General features: G+C 42.0%; 2 protein-coding genes across 2 annotated transcripts; both read left to right on the forward strand.

Annotated features, from left to right (window-relative positions):
- Nucleotides 1-997: 997 nt before the first annotated feature.
- On the forward strand, nucleotides 998-2407 carry LOC311139064 (visual system homeobox 2-like; the record flags this gene model as incomplete). Its single annotated transcript, XM_084173920.1, has 3 exons — nucleotides 998-1232; nucleotides 1538-1695; nucleotides 1967-2407. The coding sequence occupies 3 exons, from the start codon at nucleotides 998-1000 to the stop codon at nucleotides 2405-2407; spliced, it is 834 nt and encodes a 277-aa protein (XP_084030046.1).
- Nucleotides 2408-7955: 5548 nt separating this feature from the next.
- On the forward strand, nucleotides 7956-20211 carry LOC311150406 (MICAL-like protein 2). The gene is made up of 18 exons (XM_084187873.1): nucleotides 7956-8197; nucleotides 9268-9316; nucleotides 11364-11505; nucleotides 11886-12064; nucleotides 13228-13361; nucleotides 14008-14529; nucleotides 14674-14843; nucleotides 15151-15244; nucleotides 15711-15910; nucleotides 16033-16143; nucleotides 16243-16305; nucleotides 16488-16552; nucleotides 16719-16842; nucleotides 17988-18090; nucleotides 18179-18252; nucleotides 18384-18498; nucleotides 18672-18718; nucleotides 18814-20211. Exons 1-18 carry the CDS (start codon nucleotides 8055-8057, stop codon nucleotides 18915-18917), a joined length of 2439 nt encoding a protein of 812 aa, XP_084043999.1. The 5' UTR covers nucleotides 7956-8054; the 3' UTR covers nucleotides 18918-20211.
- The last annotated feature ends 540 nt before the right edge of the window (nucleotides 20212-20751 follow it).

Consider the following 20751-nt stretch of genomic DNA (forward strand, 5'->3'; position numbering starts at 1 on the left):
CTCCGAAGGGCTGTACCAGTTTATGTCATCGGAATCGTTTCTTCTTATTCTGCTTGACAACTATTAATTGAAAGACAAGAGATATTCTCAAATATTTGTGGTGTACGTGTTCAACTGAACGTTCAAGCTTTTGTTTTTTTAATGTCATTTCCACACCTTGATGTCTGATCCATCACTTTGATAGACATTTCAGAACCTAAAAGGTGTCTTAACTTGTCCAAAGTAAACCTCAGACACCAAATCCATGCAGAGTGCAACATGAAATGAGGGGTGGAAGCTGCTTCTATAATATAAGTTGAATGCAAAACGTTGTATGGGATTGGTGTGTTGAAGAGGATAAAGTGTACATTGTGATTTTAAATGGACTTTGATTGAATGATACCATGGTGTGAAAATCTACCTGGAGATGGGTCAGATTCACATTCCTATCTCCATTTCTTTGAAGCCCAGCCCTCTCTCTCTCACACCCAGGAGTCAGTCTTGGCCCACTGTGAGTCATGTGACTGCTGAGGGAGGAGGGGGAACAGCAGGATAGGAGAGAACCTCACCAGACTAAGGTGAGACCCCCTTTACCTGCTGAGTGCAGTCCTCTCTTGCCTCCCCACCCATCACCTGCATCTCACCTGTGCTCTGCCTGAGTCTCCATGTCAACCTTCATCTTAGGCAGCCTTCTGGATTGAGAGTCAATGTATGGCTGATGACTGCAATTCATCCCTCAGAATTGATGGTTGAAGATTCTGTGAGTTCTTTCATTCTGGACCTGGTGATGTACTTCTCATTAACAGCCCTATTTGATTTCACTGTGGTAAAGAAGCCTCAAGACTTGACTCTGCTCCATCTTGAGCCAACCTCAACAAGAATGTTTACTCTGATGTTGTGAAATAACTCCTGAGATACGTCCCATTGTTTTGGTATCAGTGTTTGGGGATCAGACTGTCCCCTTTATACCAGTGGATGGACACTTAAGACTCTGGACTCCTCTAAGAGCTTTTGGATAATGTTTAGCCCTGGGCAGTTGGTCTCCACTCTTCTACCTGCTGTCTTCCACTCGTCTGCAGCACACTTCTTCCCTGTGTTCCCCACCAGACTGGGCTCCCCTCCACAGCTCCTGATCCCTGGGCCCCTGATCAGCTATGAGTCCCTGCGGAGTTACTTGCAACCAGAGCCCTGCAAGGAGGCTCTGTTCCTGGCCACACAGGCAGCTGGGATGGGGCAGTTCACAGACAGCATGGGTGAGTTCCAACCAACAGTCTGCATTAGCACATGGATATTTACATTCATGTGTGACAATTTATTACAGATACGTGTTGGCTTATTGATTGTTGGAATGTATTTTCTCATAGACTCACTGAGCACCATCTGATGGCAGAGTAAATGTTTACAAAAGATTTTCTAACAGCTCGTAACTAACAATCAATTATCAAGCACGGTTAAAGAGGGCCTAATGAACGTCGGCGCTAATGATCCAATCTAGAGCCATTAGTTCCTTGTCAACCGTTGGCGATTGTGTAATTGGCGGTTGTGCCGTGCTTTCCAGATGAACAGAGGCCAGTGAAGCAGCGTCGTGCGCGGGCCAACTACAGCAGCTGGCAGCTGGAGGAGCTGGAGAAGACCTTTGAGACCACCCACTACCCTGACGTCTTCATGAGGGAAGCCCTAGCCCTCAGACTGGACCTCATCGAGGCCAGAGTGCAGGTATGGTCCCAACACCTTCTTCCTTCCAAACCATACACTTTTCACTAATGCATGAACTCTGATTTCTAGAAGCCATCTATGTTTCTATCAGCTTTCATGCCACAATGCTACTGTATTTTAAATATATATAAAAATATTATTTGTTTATGAATACACAAAAAAACTGTTAAATCTAGTGGATACTGAAACATTTTTCAAAATGAATGTTTTGCATTGTAAGGGATTTCACTCTCTCTTTTTCTAAATATTACATTTGTTCTATTTTCACCAGGTGTGGTTTCAGAACCGCCGTGCTAAGATGCGGAGACAGCTGAAGTTGCAGGGCCAGCTAGGAGAGCCATTTCCCAGGAAGGACAATGCTGAGGACACAACAACAGACAAACCCAACAAGAGCTTACCAGAGCAAGAGAGCTCTGACGGCAAGCACTGGGAGAGGAGGCAGGAGAAAGGAAACTATCCCTGGAATACACTACCTCGTTCTGCTGTTGTGACCACCCCCATACAGAGTACGATTCAGGGGCCAGCAGGAGAATGGGAGGGGATGGAGGGGCCCAGTCCAGAAGAGTTCCGCTCCTGTAGCATTGCCAAGCTGCGGGCCAAGGCCAGGGAGCACGAGGCTGAGATCCACAGCACTGTGACCAGGTCAGGAGGAGGAGAGACAGCGGCACTGCAGACACAAACACAGAGCACTGACGACGGAGAGAGCAACTGATATGGTTCTTTCTCTCTGCATGGCTTTTGCAAACAGGTCCCTAAGACCTCATCATGGCTGAGGCAACTTGCCTAAATACCCCATCCTGGGTGTTATTCTGTTATTCAATAAGGATTTAAACTAAGATTTACAAAAGGTGCTAATTTTTTGTTTAATATTATATAAATCTATTAAGTGTTTTGAAATGCCATTATTTGTCTGTACTGGACATCCTTTTCTATTTACAATCACGCTAAATGTGTATTTGAAATGCTCAGACTAGCAAGAGGTGAATGCTTTCCAAAATATATAGTATATCCATAGCAACATCTTGACATATTATCCTTCATGTTTCTTTACACTTTGGCTGAACGATTTCAGTTCTATCTTGAACTCCTGTGGGAAGCAGTGTTACTTTTAAAAAAACACATAAAACAAAGATTACATTGTTATCCTTTTACATTCCCTACTGAGGTGGATAATTTTATTTGTATTTTATTTCACCTTTATTTATCCAGGTGAGTCAATTAAGAACAAATTCTTAATTTAATATATTCATGGTTTTTCACACCTAAATAAATCTGTACATAATACATGTAAAACTCAGATATGCAGTTCTGACCTTCATCCAATACCTCTGGATGTGAAATGTTATTTAGGTATAGGGTCTTTAGATATTCTGCTGCATTACTGGTGACTAAATGCTCTTACATTAGCCATCAGATTAGGGTAAAATTAAAAGAGGAAACGCTCTGATGACTTCTCAGTGATCTCATCGATGACAAGCCCAACCCTGGCCGGGGCTATCCTGTTACCTTCACTGCTGAACGAGAAGCAGGATGTCTGCATGCTGCCACAGGCCCTCAGGCCCTCGCAGGAAACAATGGAAGTGGCTGAAACATGACTGCCCCCAATGACAGGAACGCTTTCTGAAGATTACGAGGCAAATACATGTTGTTGTTTCCTGCGAAAGATAAACTTTTGAAAACAATGCTGTCATTTAAATACATCAGATAGGCTACCACTGTTTGTATATTTTATCAGTATTGTCGAAATGTATATCAAGAGGACTCAAATATTGTATCGTCTTGAGTTATACTGTATATCGATGTTTTAAAAAAAGTACAGTAGGCTAAGACATATTTACACGATGGGACTATAAGAATAGCCTGTATCATCATTATCAGTACATTTCCAGAGGTGGCACTATTTGTCCTACTAAACTGTATTATGTTGATTTTCAGAGCATGGAAAGCGCAGCTGTTCCAAGTCTAATGGATTTTCAGCCTCCCAGTCAGAGCACTTCCTTTGGGCTTAGACGTTGGCCTTTTTTGTATGGTCAATCTCCTGTACGACATGAACAGCCTTTAGTTCTGTGGAAGAAACATGGGAAATGACACCACTTGGCCAAGGTCACTGCAAATTCCAATGCAGAATCTGGGAATATGAATAGGGAGTTGGAAGGAATGAAATGAAAGGAGAATGTAAATCTTGAGAGCAGGGCCGGCCCTAGCCTTTTGGGGGCCCTCTTGACAGCGGAGAGAAACAAGTTTTAAAGTTAATTTCCTGCAATTCTACATATTTTGTCATGAGGCTGATTATTTTTTAAGCAATTTAAAATATATTTCATGCAATTCTAATCATGGGGTGGAGAGAAAAATGTGCAGTTTTACAGTTTATTTACTGGAATTTGACATATTTTGCCATGACATATGCCATGTTAATATGATAACTGATTTAGAGTGACTAACAAAATCAATGGGGGCCCCCTGGAGGTAAGGGCCCCTGCACACATGCCCTTCGTGTCGGGTCGGTAATTAATTTGTCCATGACTACTACAAGTTTAGATAGCTGGGTAGACTAACTTACCAATCTAAAAAAATGCTAACTGACAAGAGCTAATTGAGCGACTGACATAGCAAGAGGAAAACTGCACATGCACAACCAATTTTCGACATTGCACCTTGTGTATTCTATTATTCTAAAGCTCAACATTAAGTTGAGTCCCCGACTCAGTTTTTTGGGGGATGGGAGCCCCCTAAAGGCCGTGGGGTGACCGCCTATGTCACTTATGCCCGCCTATGTCACTTATGCCCATAGCCGGCCCTGCTTGAGTGTTAGCTTGAGTCTCCTGTATGTTTTCAAAAGTCTCTCTGTAGTCTAACAGTGCCCCCCTCTGGTAATGAACTCTCTTCTCCATTCATGGGCCTTTCATCGATTAGATTTTGCTCACACCTTGCATCCTCTCTCCTCCGTCCTCTCTTGCCTCCTTTGAAAAAGGAAAAGGTTAATCGAGGACAGTCGGCGAGGAGAGTGAATGTGGATGGAAATGCGCTTACTTGAAATGATATGGTCCTTCTCCACTCAAAATAAGTGTAAAGTGATCAAAACAAATTAAGTTAGTTGTGCAAGACATTTTATAGATAAAACAAACAATAAGTAGCATATTGTTTTTAAACGTGTGCATGTTTTTCTCCTCTGACAAAACAAAAGCTGATTCAAAGGGGGTGTGGAAGATTTCAAAACTCTTCCGCAGTAGGATACACATGAATATCCTCGATGAAAGTTTGTTATCGAGGAGGGGAGGACACTCTTTCGTCTGCCTACTAATGACTTGACACACTCCTTGACCACTTATTGGTTTCCGAGTCATGGAGGAGAGAGGACGGAGAGAGGACGCAGGACAGTCTTTTGGCCAAACGAGAAAAAACAATATGTATTATTATTACTGTCCTGTCCTGTCCTTTTATTCAGTCAATATTGTATATTCATTGTCAGCAGCATATTGCCAGTGTGCATTTGCTTCAGTAATAATTAAACTATCCATATCTTTATATTCTGTAGATTTCAAGGTCTGGTAACACTTATTTTGCTCTTATGTTAAAACAATTAATATATATAAAAAACATGTTAATACGATGTTTTAGTGTAATTACAGTGTTACTACACATAATAACAACTGTAAAGTGTTTCCCAAGGTCTTTGTTTTATTTTTTGGTATGTTGTTCCTACTTTGTATTAGGCTACTTGTATTATTTACACCAAGTAAATGTTTTTTTGCTGTTTGTAACTATAACAATGTCCATCTAATACAGTGAGGGAAAAAAGTATTTGATCCCCTGCTGATTTTGTACGTTTGCTCACTGACAAAGAAATGATCAGTCTATAATTTTAATGGTAGGTTTATTTGAACAGTGAGAGACAGAATAACAACAACAAAATCCAGAAAAACGCATGTCAAAAATGTTATAAATTGATTTGCATTTTAATGAGGGAAATAAGTATTTGATCCCCTCTCAATCAGAAAGATTTCTGACTTAGTACTTGGTGGCAAAACCCTTGTTAGCAATCACAGAAGTCAGACGTTTCTTGTAGTTGGCCACCAGGTTTGCACACATCTCAGGAGGGATTTTGTCCCACTCCTCTTTGCAGATCTTCTCCAAGTCATTAAGGTTTCGAGCCTGACGTTTGGCAACTCGAACCTTCAGCTCCCTCCACAGATTTTCTATGGGATTAAGGTCTGGAGACTGGCTAGGCCACTCCAGGACCTTAATGTGCTTTTCTTGAGCCACTCATTTGTTGCCTTGGCCGTGTGTTTTGGGTCATTGTCATGCTGGAATACCCATCCACGACCCATTTTCAATGCCCTGGCTGAGGGAAGGAGGTTCTCACCCAAGATTTGAGGATACATGGCCCCATCCATCATCCCTTTGATGCGGTGAAGTTGTCCTGTTCCCTTAGCAGAAAAACACCTCCAAAGCATAATGTTTACACCTCCATGTTTGATGGTGGGGATGATGTTCTTGGGGTCATAGGCAGCATTCCTCCTCCTCCAAACACGGCGAGTTGAGTTGATGCCAAAGAGCTCGATTTTGGTCTCATCTGACCACAACACTTTCACCCAGTTCTCCTCTGAATCATTCAGATGTTCATTGGCAAACTTCAGACGGGCCTGTATATGTGCTTTCTTGAGCAGGGGGACCTTGCGGGCGCTGCAGGATTTCAGTCCTTCACGGCGTAATGTGTTACCAATTGTTTTCTTGGTGACTATGGTCCCAGCTGCCTTGAGATCATTGACAAGATCCTTCCGTGTAGTTCTGGGCTGATTCCTCACCGTTCTCATGATCATTGCAACTCCACGAGGTGAGATCTTGCATGGAGCCCCAGGCTGAGGGAGATTGACAGTTATTTTGTGTTTCTTCCATTTGCGAATAATCGCACCAACTGTTGTCACCTTCTCACCAAGCTGCTTGGCGATGGTCTTGTATCCCATTCCAGCCTTGTGTAGGTCTACAATCTTGTCCCTGACATCCTTGGAGAGCTCTTTGGTCTTGGCCATGGTGGAGAGTTTGGAATCTGATTGATTGATTGCTTCTGCGGACAGGTGTCTTTTATACAGGTAACAAGCTGAGATTAGGAGCACTCCCTTTAAGAGTATGTTCCTAATCTCAGCTCGTTACCTGTATAAAAGACACCTGGGAGCCAGAAATCTTTCTGATTGAGAGGGGGTCAAATACTTATTTCCCTAATTAAAATGCAAATCAATTTATAACATTTTTGACATGCGTTTTTCTGGATTTTTTTGTTGTTATTCTGTCTCTCACTGTTCAAATAAACCTACCATTAAAATTATAGACTGATAATTTCTTTGTCAGTGGGCAAACGTACAAAATCAGCAGGGGAACAAATACTTTTTTCCCTCACTGTATATTTGTAGGCTATGCATCTAGTTCAGGTTGTCGAGTTCTCTGTGAGGGTCAGTTTCTCCTATGTTGGGTCATACTCAAATTTCAGACACACTCAAGTTGTTCTTTTGTCCAATCTCAATTAGAGAGTATCCGTCAGTCACTCCATCTTCATTTGGGCCCATCTCATTTGGGTCAAATTTGAAACCACCATTGGTGACCCAAAATGGGTCAGTGGGTCTGGATTCTGGGTTAATTCATTTCATGGAGACTTTAAGCCTTTTTTGAGTTTGCAACATGTAACTTAAAGTATGTATCATTGGTTTTTCCAATGAAAATGTCCCATATGCAAATGAGCAAACAAGGGCTCAGCAGAATCCTTTGTATTCATAGCCTAATTGAGTTGCTCATTAAGGCTTCAACACTAATGTCTGCTCATTAGTGCGTTAATGTAGGACTATAGACTATTTTGTCCATGAAAACTATTGATATTAAAACCACACAGACTTCAACAATAGTGTAAACATTGATTATGTATATATATTTTATACCAATGATTACCTCTCTGAAACAGGCTATTCAGGACATAATGCAAATGAATATTTGATAACCGGACAGAGACTAAAAGGACCGATTAATTGTCAACACTGTGATTATTGAAAAGTGCAATTATGTCACCAGTGGTGTAAAATGATCATTAACAGCGGTAATTAGGCTACTGAACCAAAGCCTCGCCCCCTTGCGTCACGCCAATATACGTTTTAATGTGGTGCAATGGTAGCCTATCAGTCGCGAGCATCAGCTGATGATTGAACACTGGACAGTTTGAGCTGGCTTTTCTTTCTCGGTAATCGGTATCTTTCTTTCTAGTACCTGCACATCCCCTCAAATAAGAAATAACACCCACTGGTTGCATACTTCTCTTTGGTTTATATTTTTTTCCGGAAGTCAATTATTTGACAGGACAACGCGCTCCGGGAAGGATGGCTGCCATCAAGGCGCTTCAACAGTGGTGCAAACTTCAGTGCAATGGGTACCGAGATGTGGCTATCATCAACATGACAACTTCTTTTAGGGACGGGTTGGCGTTCTGTGCGCTTATCCATAAGTACAGACCGGACTTAATGTAAGCATTTTAATGACTTAACAAGAAAGAAATAATAATAATAATAATAATAATAATAATAATAATAATAATAATAATAATAATAATATATTGATTTGGTTGAAGAATTTATGTTCAATGTTATGGTGAATAAGGTACAACAAATCATTAGCAGCTACAAACAATCAATACGTGAAACACTTCAGTGGGTATTCACTGTTAAAACCACAGTTAGAACTGAATTTTGAATCATATGATGATTAGCCTACCTCGGCGTTTCCCAAACTCGGTGCACCGAGTTAGGGAAACCTTGGCCTACTGTCAACGTAACTTATCATAACCAAACAGTTCATGTTTTTGTCTTTTACTTTGTCTTCTACTTTGCAAACACATCTTGTAGTTTAGGCTATAGCTTCAAATCATGATTTAGAAAAGGAATGTTCTCATGTAGGCCTAATGTAATCCCTTGAGCACTACATACAATAGCAAATAGCGATCGTTCTACTATTTATTTTGAATGAAAGTATTCCCAGTGGCTTCCTGTCTGCTTAACAATGGTGGCGAGAATCCCCTTCCCAAGCATCCCTTTGCCAGATTTAGCCAGAGGCTTGACAACAGATGAGGCTAGATTAGCATAGGCAAATATCCATATGAATATAAGTGAATTTTGAACTACGAGTAAGAAATATTTTGTTTTTTTAAATCATAGTTTCATAGAGATATTCATGTGATCCTTTATTTTTAAATCAATACATTGCATAATGTCACATGAATGGAAATAAAATGTGCCCTAGTCAATCTTAAATTTTTACCGTGTTTCCAGGATAAATCAAACATCATTCTTGTTTACCAAGAAAACACATTTTGATTTTATGTACTCAATGTCTAAAACAGAAAGTAACCTCACAGCATAACCATTCCCACAAGCTTTCTTGCTGTACTAGTGCACTAGAATATTGTTTTTTATGTATCCCAGAAACCTGGTTATTTTCCTTGAACAGGGCAGTTAGTCACCCAAATTCACATGAGAATAACCTTTTTATCAACGTGCCACAATGTGAATGATTCATTTCCCTGTGTTCCATATTCAGAGACTACGACTCCCTGAATAAAGAGGATGTTTTTGACAACAACAACTTGGTAAGATTTACTGTCTATTTATGCATATAACATCAGCACTGTTCGAGGTTGTAAATTGACATGACCTTACTGAACTGTTTGGCCATCTTATCAGGAAGTCACAGTTGGTTTGTGTTTGAGGGGATTGCATTGTTAGAAATGCATCAAGTCCTTTGTGGTAACATTTAGGCCTATTCTTTATTAGCGAAGTCTCCAAAGGACTGGAATTGTGCACCAGTCAATTCATGGTTATTTTTTATATATCCCTCAGAAGTGTTTCTATAGAACTGGGGCAAACAAGTTTTGCTCTGAAGGGTGATGTTAATTGCAACTTTATGGCTCACCATAAATGTGACCTATTGCTTGTAGCATGCATAGTATGTACACGCAGTGGCCAAATGCAGAACAACGTCTTTCCCTGTTGATAACTGGACAACATGTATTCCTAAGTGATTCCTAAGATTTCAGGTTATTCATATACCAATTGTAGTTTGGGAAACCATCTCTGCTAGTGGTGCTATACAAGATCTGTCTCATGTTGCTGTTTTATTGTGAGGAGAATGTCATGTGCGAGTTGTATGGAACGTGTCAAGTCAGTAAGTCTTACACTGCCTAACAATTCACTCGATAGTGACTTTGGCTCATTACTATATGTGGCTTTGGCTAGTTACTCATTTCTATTGATACTACTTCGACAGGTGCCAGCTTAAATATTAACACCTGAAGAACATCAGACATTATGGTTGACTTGGTTGTATTTCACTTGATTTTAACTCTTTTGTGAAGATATTTGAGGTTTTTCCGTTCACCGGACTGTCTCAGTTGACAATGTTTTATGTTCCTGGTATGAAGGAAATAGGGGGGAAGTGTGTGAGGACTGTTGTGATAAGAATGAGTCAAACAGCAGCGCAGTTGGGACTTGTCCATAATTAGGAATTCTCTCTGTGCTGGTTTCCTCTGTTTTTGAGTATTATAGACCTCATAGTGTGCTATGCACTCCAGGATCTGTTGCAAAACACTAGCTGCTAGTCGTGCCGATCCCCCACAGTGTCTGTTAAGAACCTGAGAACCAGAAGAGGCTCGCTGGAGTATTCATTATGAATGAGGCTTACTGTTATCCGTGGGCCACTTGATCCGCACGATAAAGTTCTGTTTACAAATGTTAGACAGTATGGTGGGACACTACACTGCTGGGGGGTTTGCATAAGAAGAATGTGTTTTAAGCCACAGTTGGGCCTTTGAAGAGAACAGTTTTGGTAACTAGTCTATTTGACCAACCGAATAGTCCAAACAACCATGTTGTGTAGCTACCTCCTTTTTAGTCTGAGGTAATCCCATACACAGTGACAGTAGTCCTCTGTATTTCATGACAAGGAGGTCCCAGGTCCCAGAGGTTTCTCTCAGTGGTGGGTCTATCTATCATTACAAACTCAAATATGCAGTTGTCTTGTCCAGACTCTGTTTCGTTACGGTACAGCAACAATGGCCAATTCCGTTACTGTTATACAGAGAATCTCACAAATGCAGAAATTGTTTGGCCTTTCTCCTCCTGCTCCAACACGAACGGATATGCCGTTCTGCAAGGCTGTACTTTAACATTTTAATGAGCACATCCAGGTTGATCCTAAACAATGTCCCGTTCTCCTACTCCCTCTGTGTTCCCAGGGCTGAGCGTGCACAGGAAATGTGCTATTCATTTTTCACCCCCTGTCCAGACCTCCACAGCATGGGGCCACAAACAGCTGCTGGCTGGACTTTTCTATTTTCTATTTCTGAAGAGACCATTCTGTCTGGCTTACGTTTACAGTTAAATTAAGTAGCTGCTATGTATATTAAGAAACCCTCAAGAACATTGGGAAAGTGTTATTCAAATGATGTAAGATTTTTCCTTAGTATTACCTCTGCTTTGTAAATGTTCAAAATTTTTTCTTTTTAAACTTTTTTACAAACCATTGTTATCAGTGTTCTGCTTGCTAGGGGGTACTCCAATACATCTGGCCCCTCTAATTGTTTGCTCTCTATGGGTTTAGGGTTGGTTAATAAAACAAGTGTTTATTTTTACCTTCAGGCTTTCCGGGTTGCGGAGGACAAGCTGGGGATCGCTGCTCTGCTGGATGCAGAGGACATGGTGGCCCTGAGGATCCCAGACCGACTGAGCGTCCTCACCTACGTCTCCCAGTACTACAACTACTTCCACGGACGCAACCCTAGTAAGACTGTCTGTCTTGAGGCAGCTTTGTTACATTGGAGCACTGGTCTATACGCTGCACTATAAGTGTTAAGTTTCCTTTCCTGGTGAGGTGTACAGTTAAGGTGATTGTGGGAAGTACACAGGTGTCATGTAGGGTTAAATTGGGTGAAAATATTACTTCAAACCTGTTTAGTCTAATGTGCCTGTCCTTTACAATCAGTAGTAAATTTAAAGCTTGGCAAATATTTTATTTTTATGCTTATTGGTTTATAAGATATTCTATATCCAAACTATTTCAGTTTCACATGCACCTCTACTGAGCTATTGGTTCAGGTATTGTAGACTAGAGTATTGTGGCTCAACGCTCTAATTTCTGATGGCCAATGTTCTTTTTTCCAGTTGGAGGGGTGGGTGCTGTGAAAAGACCAGCAGAGGGCTCCAAGGAGGAGCCGTCTGGAAAGAAGAATCTCCCGGTGGTGGCCAAAACCATAGTGTCTAGAACGGCCATAGAGAATCGACCACCTTGCTCCTCTCTCATGGCGAAAACCTCCCCCAAATCAACCAGAGCTGCTGTCCAGGTTATAGGAGTACAAATGTCTCTTTAATGTCTAATTTTTTTAAATCAGATGTTTGACTGTCATACATTTTGGTGAACTACTGAATATACACTATATATACAAAAGTATGTGGACACCCCTTCAAATGAGTGGATTCGGCTATTTCAGCCACACCTGTTGCTGACAGGTGTCTAAAATCAAGCACACCGCCATGCAATCTCCATATTCAAACATTGCAGTAGAATGGCCTTAATGCAGCGCTCAGTGACTTTCAACGTGGCACCGTCATAGGATGCCACCTTTCCAACAAGTCAGTTCGTAAAATGTCTGCCCTGCTAGAGCTGCCCCGGTCAACTGTAAGTGCTGTTATTGTGACGTGGAAACGTCTAGGAGCAACAACGGCTCAGCCTCGACGTGGTAGTCCACACAAGCTCACAGAACGGGACTGCCGAGTGCTGTAGCGCGTAAAAATCACCTGTCCTCGGTTGCAACACTCATGACCGAGTTCCAAACTGCCTCTGGAAGCAACGTCAGCACAAGAACTGTTCATCGGGAGCTTCATGAAATGGGTTTCCATGGCCGAGCAGCCACACACAAGCTTAAGATCACAATGCCAAGCGTTGGCTAGAGTGGTGTAAAGCTCACCGCCATTGGGCTCTGGAGCAGTGGAAACACGTTCTCTGGAGTGATGAATCACGCTTCACCATTTGGCAGTCCGACAGATGAATCTGGGTTTGGCCAGGAGAATGCTACCTGCCCCAATGCGTAGTGCCAACTGTAAAGTTTGGTGGAGGAATAATGGTCTGGGGCTGTTTTTCATGGTTTGGCCTAGGCCCCTTAGTTCCAGTGAATGGAAATCTTAACGCTGGTTTGTCAAGATCGGTGTGCAAGAACTTGACTGGCCTGCACATAGCCCAGACCTTAACCCCATCTAACACCTTTGGGATGAATTGGAACGCCAACTGCGAGCCAGACATAATCGCCCAACATCAGTGCCCGAACTCACTAATGCTGTTGTGGCTGAATGGAAGCAAGTTCCTGCAGCAATGCTCCAACATGTAGTGGAATGCCTTCCCAGAAGAGTGGAGGCTGTTATAGTAGCAAAGGGTTTGACAAACCGGTGTCCTCAAACGTTTGGTCATGTAGTGTATCTCTAAAACATCTATTTTCTCTCTCCTCCACAGAAGACAGAGGTTTTGGTGGAGAGCTCCAATAAGACAGGCACTCTGAGCAGTAAATGTGTTGTGTGCAAATGCCACGTTCATCTGGTCCAACGGCACTTCATCGAGGGGAAGCTTTACCACAGGAGCTGCTTCAAGTAAATGTTCACTTTAAACATAGAAATCAGCTCCATCATTATGGTTAAAACGTGTTGAGTACAGTTGGCAAATAGAAATCCAATATGGATGGTGTTAAGAGATGGATGGGAGGTGTTGAATGGAGCTGAAGGATGGGACTAATAACTAATGTAAAGCATACTGTGCCCATAATAAGTATGTAGGTTGTATGTTGGGAGCTTTTGTGAAAGAGCACAGTTAAAAAGATATGGCATATAGAAGCAAACCGGATGGACGTCATGAAAATGATCGGCGAGGTTGAGGGTAGAGGAAGTTCAGGAGTAAAAACAAACAAAATAGAATTATTGCAAAATTGACTGTGTCCATAAAATGTATATAGTATGTATAAGCTGGAAGTAGAGGCCTAAGCGTTGTTGTTTACTCCAATTAGTGGTGGGGTTGGAAAGTAATAAAGGGAAATATATTTTTAAAAAGGATGTGTATATATAGATAGCTAGATCTCTCTCACACACATTTATTTATATATATATATATATGGGATTGGAAGTGATGCAGACAATTACATTGATGGAAGTTACAATCTATCTGCAATATTAAAGCTGATCTACCCCCTAAAAAATAATCAAATAAAATGCGTTGACACCTTTACGTTGCACCTTTCACCAGGTGCAGTGAATGCTCCAATGTCCTCCTGGCTGGGGCCTATAAACCAGGGAAGGAGCCAGGTAGCTTCATCTGTAATGACCACCAGAACACCAAGAATGGCTGCAACAAGCCTCCCTCCTCTGGGGCTGTCATCCAAACCGGATCCCCAAGCGCCAACGTTGAATCCAAAAGTGACACCAGCAGAGTCCAGTCTGTCTCCCGCCCCACCTCTGTGCCTTCGACCCCCGTCAAGGTGGTCTTGAAGCCCGTGGAGACCACCACCACCCCAGCTCCCCAACCATGGACCAGCTCGGCCCGGAGAACCCAGGCAGCACGGCATAGGTTCTTCCAGTCATCTACCTCAGCCCCAGAGGCCCCCCCCAGCAGCCATAAGCCCCCAGCCCCCTCAGGACTGCCGAGGGTGCCCCTGAGTACTGAGGAAGAGAAGAACCGAGCCAGGGCTGTCATTACCAAGAAACTAGTTGAGGCTAACTGCAACAACAATAACACCAGATACTTTGTTATCCGACCAACAGAAAGGAGGTAAGAAAAGAAGGCCTATGGGTTTACCTACATTATTTTATTCTTGTTCAAGTGTGCATGGCCACAGTTCATCTCATTTTGTGGATGTCAGCTAATACTGTATGTACATTTCCCAACCTAATGCTGAAAGTATTGTCTCCCCAGGTTTGGAGACTTGCCAAGCTCCGCTGACCTCCCCAGCTGGAAGCAGGCTAACTGTGGGCCAGGCACAGCAGGACAACAAGCAGCCCAACCCTTCACCAGCAATAAGGAATTGCTGAACACTGTCAAAAAAGCCAGTGCCGGACCAACAACTGTATCCTCCACCACCAAAGGCAGGCTTTTTCAATTCCACTTATTTTTGAGAACTTTTTAAAATCAAGTTCAGGTTCTTTCTATAGGTCATATGGAACAAGAGAAACTTCAAAAGCTGGAACGCTTTCTATTACCTTGTTGTTAAGACAAGGATGTAGCCATGAACAGCATTTCCATCCAGTTTAAGAGCATTAAGATAAGCTGCTAGTGCATTAGCAGTCTTCACTATCAGCCATTTTTTGTTATTTGGTCATCCCAGCTTGTTTAGCCCTTTTTTTAATTGTAGAATTTGATAAGGAGCTTGAATCATGCACTCTTCTTTCTAAGTGTATATCTCTTTGGCTGTAAATGCAGACCGTGCAGAGGCTCCTGTTAACTGGCGATCAAAGCTCAAGCCTGTTAAAAATGGACCAGGACTGAAGTAAGTCTGGACTGCTCATCAGTTATCTGTTAATCAACCTCTTTCTAATCCTGTACATCCACACAAAGGGAAGGCAGGTATTGTCACCCGGGTGAGAGATTCAGTTATATATCTGGAGAGCTAACCAGTTGGGCATCTCATGTATCCACTCCTCCAGCCTGCGGATTCATCCTGCCTCGCCCTGCTCAGTTATGGCTGACTGGCTCAAATTGCAGCCACTCTCCTCCCCCATCCTCACAAGTCCAAAGGAGTGCTATGGCTGAAATGAACCGTAGTGCAACACTAACTAGTTTCCCAGAGTTCCCCCTGATGACCCCTCCACTGTTTTCTCACCTCCCATTATTCCTAAATATATAAGGTGAGGCTGAATGTTCTGTCTGAACTTACTGTATGTTCAATCCAAAATGGTTGATTTCAGGGAGAGTCCAATATTTTCCTGCCCCTTACATGCACCCTCTTTCTCCAGTGACTCTGAGGACCGAGCGATCGTTGTTGAGCAACCCAAACCTGAAGCCATCTCGAAGTCTTTCGCTACTAGTATCATCGTCAACATCAGCTCTACCTCTCCTCGGACTCCCCCAGCAGCCTTCAACCCTCTTCCACCTGGCCCTTTGTCTCACAGAGCTCCATCTCCCAGGCAGCCCCGTCATGGCTCTGGAGGCTTGGGTACATGCTTTTGATTATCCTCTATAGTTGGCAGAGTAGTGATTACTGTCACGTAAATGATTTGAGTTAACATTTTCGATGACTTGTTGGGGTTTTAAATGATATCGTGCTTCACCTTCTAGGTACTAGAAATTTGAATTATTCTACTACTCTGTCGTCCACTCCTCCCCTGGTTCCTGTCTGGCACAGGGTCCCAACTTCAAGTCAGCCTCACCACAGCTCTGCAGGATCGGGTAAAGACTAGAACTCCACTCAGTGATTGCATCGCAACAATGTATTTGGAGTCTATATATTGCAGTTTATTAATCGGTTACATTTTGTTTGCTTTTTAGCCTCAAAGAATGGCAGTTATTCTCCCCCTATGTCTCCTAAACAGCCTCACCAGGGCTCCACAGGTTAGACTGGGCTTTTCACTTTCTATCACCATTACCAGACATTCTTTCTCAACCATTGATGTTTAAAAAAAAAAAAATGTATGTCTTAATTTCTGAAAAAAACAAGCTAAGTCTCATGTGACAATGACTCCCTGACTGTCAGCCATTAAATATGTAATAATCCTATTTTATCTACCTCTTAGGCTCTAAAAATGGAAATTATTTGTCACCCACAAACACTTCCAGGTCTGAAATTAGGTTACCCTTGGTAAGTTGACAGTTCTGTCTCATACATAAGCTCTATTTATCAGAGGCAGTAACGATCCTATGTGAAATTATCTAATGTTCTTATGAAATTTCCAGTTCATAGTTAGATAATTACACAGGATTAGCAATTCGTAGTTACACAATGGGTTTTTCTTTGTTTTGTTCAGTGTAAGTCACATCACATCCCCATGGATCAGATAGTGAAGGAGCTGCGTGAGATTGACGACTGCCTGGGTGACTTGGAGAGGAAGGGAGTGGAGATGGAGAAGAGGCTTCGCAGCTGTGAGGAAGGTACTTTCCAAGGAAATTCTCTTTACTCCCTGTGTCCCTCCCTCCTTTGTTGATGTTGACTAATAGCGATTTGTTCATTTGCCAAAGCATGTGGGAGAGTGGTGTCCTGTGCATACTGTCTCGCTTTGACATTTTTGTTAAGTTGTTGGTTTTGGGATTGGTCTGGCTTTTGAAGGACATAAACAACAAGTGATTCTGCACACAGTTATGATACTAAAGTTATGTTAAAGAAGACTGACCATGTTTCAACCCTAACTGGGTCTTTTTCAGGACAGGATTTTGAAGGACACCATGGGAGACTCTCAATTGTGTCCTCTCTCCTCGCCGCCGCCTCAACCCATTGGATGAGAAAGCCAGTGGTCCCACCCCTCTGACCTTCTTCTCCAATGGGTTTTGAGAAGGAGAGAGGATGCGAGGAGTATGCAATTGAGATTCTCCCTCTGCATCAGTTTATTTCCAAATAGACCAGCCTTTATGATTAGATATTTATTAATGTACTTCAATTGAAATGGCCCAGTCCCTCCACTATTCTCAGTGTTGAGTTGTACTCTGATGGTGAGCCTGTTATCCCTGCTAGCCCACCTGGGACTTTACACAGGAATCCAAACCCACACAGCCTGGAGGGGAGAGGTGTGACTGGTGAACAGGTTCCATTTCCCTCCATGGCCAAATGAGGCGAGAGGCGGGCACTGCCCACATGAGGGCACCTTCTCCCTCTGATACTATCCATCCCCTTTGAGCGATTGAGAGGTGGTGCTGAACAGCCCAAGAGACTGGCTGTGGCTACAGACAGAGCAGGGGGAATAGGGTGCCTGATTGCTCTGCTCAAGGTCACCATCTGGGCACAGTTATATTAATATTATCATCTGGTTCACTGCTTTACTCACTCCTTACATGCACCTGGCTGTCCTGCTGATAGAAGGCAGGGTGAGTTAATGGGACACTCTTCTCTCTGTCCCAGGCCAGTTTGTACTATTGGCTGTGGCTGGTGTGTGTTTGTATACACACAGCCCTTAGGCACTGACAAAGGCTCAATGTGCATGTTGGACTGGAACAATGTGATTCATTTTGTTAATTCAGTCTTGCACAAATGTCATTTATTTTATGTATTGCCAATGAACTTCCTTGACACTGGCCTTTTGCAGAGGGCGAGGGGGACATTTTGATGGACCCTCTGATGGTTGACTGGTTCAACCTGATCCGAAAGAAGCAGACATGCATTAGGAGGGAGTCGGAGCTTGTGTACATGTGAGTACTTGTCAAGTTAAATGTTGCCCAAAAGTATATACACTTCCGGATTTACAATGGCTTAAAAATCACTTATTGCATTTGTCAGAGCTAAGACTCAAGACCTGGAGGAGCAGCAGCCTGGGGTGGAGGGTGAGCTGCGCAGACTGTTGGAGAAACCAGGTAGGAGGCACAAGGCTCACACACAGCATCTCAACTGTTCACTTTACATCCCCCTAACAGATCAGCAGCTACCATTTTGTAGTGTAGTGCTCCTATGTCTAACACCGGTCTGTTTATCCCTGGTATCACAGATCATCTGAAGTCTACTTCGGAGCGTCGGCGAGAGGACAGGCTGATGGAGAGGTTGATGGAGATTGTGAACGGTAGAAACGCCATCGTAGAAGGACTGGATGAGGACAGGCTCAGGTAGGGAAAAAGTGCAACTTTGTTGCTTGTACAATTTGATGTGAGTTGTGACCCAGTTTTTGAAATGTGTGGAGCATTTCAATATCTGCAATGGTCTCAAGTGGTGACGGGAGTGTCACTGAGATCAAGCTGGATGTCTAAGTTGAAAAACCACAACATGTTCTCCATTTTAGGGAAGATGTAGAGGATCAGCAATTGAATGAAATGATGCAGACTCTTGGTGAGTATTTAAAGTGGTTGATTTAAAATGCCCCTGTTTTTAAACCCTGGGACGTGCCTTGCTTAATGTAATTTCCTCTTTGTTCTGGTGGACAGGACTTAAAAAATCCAAAATCAAGAGGAAGTCCTCCTTCAAAATGCTGTTCAGACGAAAAAGTAGTAAAAAGTTCACAGTGAGTGATCAGGGGACTGTGTTATAATTGTTCCATCCTGCTCTGGGGGTTGCAGTATGTGTTGTCGTGTCTGGGATGTTTTAAATTGGGTTTCTTTTCAAGAGGTGATACGGAGTGTGTGTGTATACATCAACTTGTGTTCATGGTGGTATTGGAGTTCAGCTAATAAGTAACAAGATTATGTTGCTGAGCCTGAAGGTCAAAGACCAACATTCAGCTACATATCAGATCGAGTTGGTGTTTTGTCGCAAAGGTTTGTTTAGAAAGGCTTTTTGTTTGAAAAGATTCCAGGCTTTTACTCTTCATTTAGTGTTCAGTTGTTGTTCTTGAGACTGGTCTCATGACACTTGACTGATCATAATCTGATGTTTTGTTCCTTGTGGTGTATATCTAAGATGTCACAATTTTAACTTATGGTTTGCTTGTTTTTTTTCACTCACTGTTTTTCCTCACATCTAGGTTGGGATTGTTGTGAAGGTGTTCGAGAGTCACTGTTAAAATGAGTCAAATGCAAAATAATGTAACTGGTATTGTTGCACCGTATAATGGTAAAGGGAAATACATATCACTGATTTAAGTTGTTAGTATCAAAATAATAGAAATTGCCTTAATGCGTGCTGATTTTTTTATTTATTATTATTTTTTGCTTCAGTAGGTCTAATTTTAATACAGATGTATTTATTTGATTATGCTTCCAAAAAGGATGTTATTAGTAACCAAACATTGAATAACATTTTGAGTGGAATCTGTCTGTAGACCGGGTGACGTGGTGAGCAGCATGTTCTACGCTGCCACATTTTTAAAGGCTGTATTTCTCCTGTTGTGCTGTAGGTGGCACCATGGTTTTACAGTGTGTTTTATATATATAGGAACCAGGCATGAACCTGAATCCCAATTTGCCACAGTACAGGCAGTTAATTTCTTTGCTAATTTTATAAAAGCTGCAAAATGTTCCAACTCTGCTGATGCAATAACATTGTGAAAGATTACGTAGAACAGTAGCTTATAGGCCAGGAAAAGGCTTATAAACTAGTGGTTATGTTGAGCTTTTTATCTTAAACCTGGTTCAATTAAACATAATTATATACTAATGTATGTACTGAAGCATTGTTTTATGCCTGGTTCATTTATTGCAATGTTTTAAGTAAAACAATTGTTGGCATTTGGAGTCATCTGTGAAAATACTGTTTGAGGTATGCACAGGTCCCAATGTCTCGTGACTTTTAAAAAATTGGAAGGGATGTTAAATGAATGTGTACATAAAGTGTATTTATATTTTTAATTGGAATGAGTTTGCTGTCCAATAAATAATTTGAACATCCTTGGTTTTGAAAGCACTAATATGTAACTTTGTAAGGTCTTGTAGAATGTAATGGTAGGCCTTTTTTACTTCAAAATATCATGGCAGATAATTGCTTAGTTTCAATTAACATGTTCCTTGATCAACTGTAGGGGATGTGTTTGATTACTACAGAGTTCTTCACAGGTCAGACTTTTCATTAGGAACTGAACAATCTAAACCTATCCTTTTTGATTTCTATCTCATATAAGCATAAAGTTACAGCCTGATTTTATGATACAGACCACAGTCCTTATCCACATGATGTTCTGGAGCAGCTAGGCCGGGACACTACTTCAGTATCAAAGCACAGCAGTGATCATTCAGAGCTACATACTTCTCTTCATCTTTTAATGTGGGTTTTAGGGAAGGCATCAAGAATTTGCTCACGTCAATATATTTGCAGCTACTTATAAACAACATATCCTCAATTGAAGATGCATGAAATTGTGATCATGAACTTGGAACAGCATCTTTCTAGCTGAGAGGAAGTGGGGATGATATTGGTGCAGTACACCATGC

The sequence above is a fragment of the Coregonus lavaretus genome, assembly GCF_964263955.1.
Source record: "Coregonus lavaretus genome assembly, chromosome: 2".
NCBI lineage: Eukaryota > Metazoa > Chordata > Actinopteri > Salmoniformes > Salmonidae > Coregonus > Coregonus lavaretus.